This window comes from Ceratosolen solmsi, unplaced genomic scaffold, assembly GCF_000503995.2.
Source record: "Ceratosolen solmsi marchali unplaced genomic scaffold, CerSol_1.0 scaffold56, whole genome shotgun sequence".
Lineage (NCBI taxonomy): Eukaryota > Metazoa > Arthropoda > Insecta > Hymenoptera > Agaonidae > Ceratosolen > Ceratosolen solmsi.
The window spans coordinates 6,455,162-6,456,850 of record NW_011948425.1 but is presented as its reverse complement, the minus strand read 5'-3'; the positions used below and the strand labels follow the sequence as shown (position 1 = coordinate 6,456,850).

General features: G+C 40.4%; 1 protein-coding gene across 1 annotated transcript in view; it reads left to right on the top strand.

The window, feature by feature from the left end:
* The first annotated feature begins 1,116 nt into the window (after positions 1-1,116).
* BBS8 (tetratricopeptide repeat protein 8) overlaps positions 1,117-1,689 on the top strand; it is a 4,026-nt gene continuing 3,453 nt past the window's right edge. Inside the window, exons 1-2 of the mRNA XM_011500524.1 lie at positions 1,117-1,472; positions 1,574-1,682. Of these exons, the coding sequence (XP_011498826.1) occupies positions 1,374-1,472; positions 1,574-1,682 (208 nt within the window). The 5' untranslated portion in view covers positions 1,117-1,373. The remainder of the gene's footprint in view (positions 1,473-1,573; positions 1,683-1,689) is intronic.

The following is a 1,689-nucleotide window of genomic DNA, read 5'->3' as shown; positions in this document are numbered from 1 at the left end:
CTTTTTACTTTTTCGAAATATTCATCATTTTCCTTTTATCGACGTTCCTTCGCTCACGCAGCTTAAGATAGCTAAAGTGATTGAATCTTCGATGGGGTAGATCCACTTAAGTAGTGGAAATAATTTTGATGCGTGCAAATTGCTCGTATTCGTAAACCTTTCGCAAGCAGACGAGCGACGTGCAATCGAGTCACGTCTAATAATGCGCTTTAAATAAAGGAAAGCTCGCTTAACGTCAAATACGCCTTAATTTTTTCGTTAACTATAACATTTTGCGTAATGATGATTATCTTCACAGATTGCGCATTCGATACACTTTGTAATCAATGTAGCCCTTGCCAATTCTGCTATAACGTTTTTAACAATTTGTTTTTCAAAATAAATTTCTATATAGATGCGCGTTTTGTTATTGTATTTAAAAATAATAATATATATATTTAAGATGTATGAACAGCAGTGAGGTTACGTAATAGATAATAATTCTTTTCTTTTTTATTTTTTAATTCTACGGTTCGTATTGTGAAACCTTGCATTATATGGATAAATTATTTTTTATTAAGGACAAACTACTTTATAAAAGTCTGAATTTTTTTTTACACGTAAGATATAGAGATTTAATGTTTTTGTTCTTTGTTTTTGTTTGTTTGATTAACATTTTGCTACCCTTTTTAAACGTAAAATTTTTGTCATAAAATTCCACGAAATTATATTAGAATTACAGAGGAAGGGAAATGAATAATCACACAATTAATTAAAGAAAGGCTTATAAACAGCTAATTTGCAATTAAAATTGCAAATAAAAATATATTTATCTTGTATGGAAACACCCGAGTATGGGAAGAAAAATATAAGACAATTATTTAAGATTCGTTAGCCATAAATCATCATGAAAGTGTATATTAATTAAATCAATTTTCGAAAAGTTTTTTAAAACCGTACAATGCCGCCACCCTTTGATTAACGTGCATTGTAATGCATGTTAAGTCGCCCATCTCACTCCCTCCCTCAAAATTAAAAACAATGTGTAGCATACGAAAGTAGGCAGTTACTTTGGAAACATGTTCGTACACAATAAGCCATCAGGCAAGGGGAGCGAAGCTAGCCGAGTTGAAACGTAAGCCCCGAAGCATCGAGAGCCCCGACTCTTACGACGAAAGGATAAAAGAGCTCGTGGCTGTAGCTCCTCGGTCCCATGGGAATAGCGATCGATCTTAATTCACGGAGACAGGAGTCCGAAGCGTAGGAAGCGCGAACCAAACCGGGGTTTGGTGCGAGGTCGGCGTCGGCTGTTGCTCGTTGAAGGCGACGGCTAATCAATAAAACGAGCGAACGCGAGCCCCAGCTGTGAGCCGAACGTCTTTCCTCGAAAGGAGATGGAGCTATTCGAGGCATGGAGCCTCTTCCGGCGGAAGCATTACGAGGAGTGCGCAGCCGCCTGCACTGAGCTCCTCCGCAAGAGTCCCCTCGATCAGGTTGGCCCGACTGCGCCGCTACTGGCCATTTCCTCCATTTCCTGGCCTCGGCTGGTAAAGCAAACCACCGCTCCCTCTCACCTCCTGGCTTACTTTCGCAGGCGATCTGGGTGCTGAAGATGCGGGCGCTCACTCTTCAGGTCTACGTGGACGACATCGAAGGCGAGGAGGAGGGTATCGCCGAGACGCTCTTCGATAACGATACGATATGCGCACT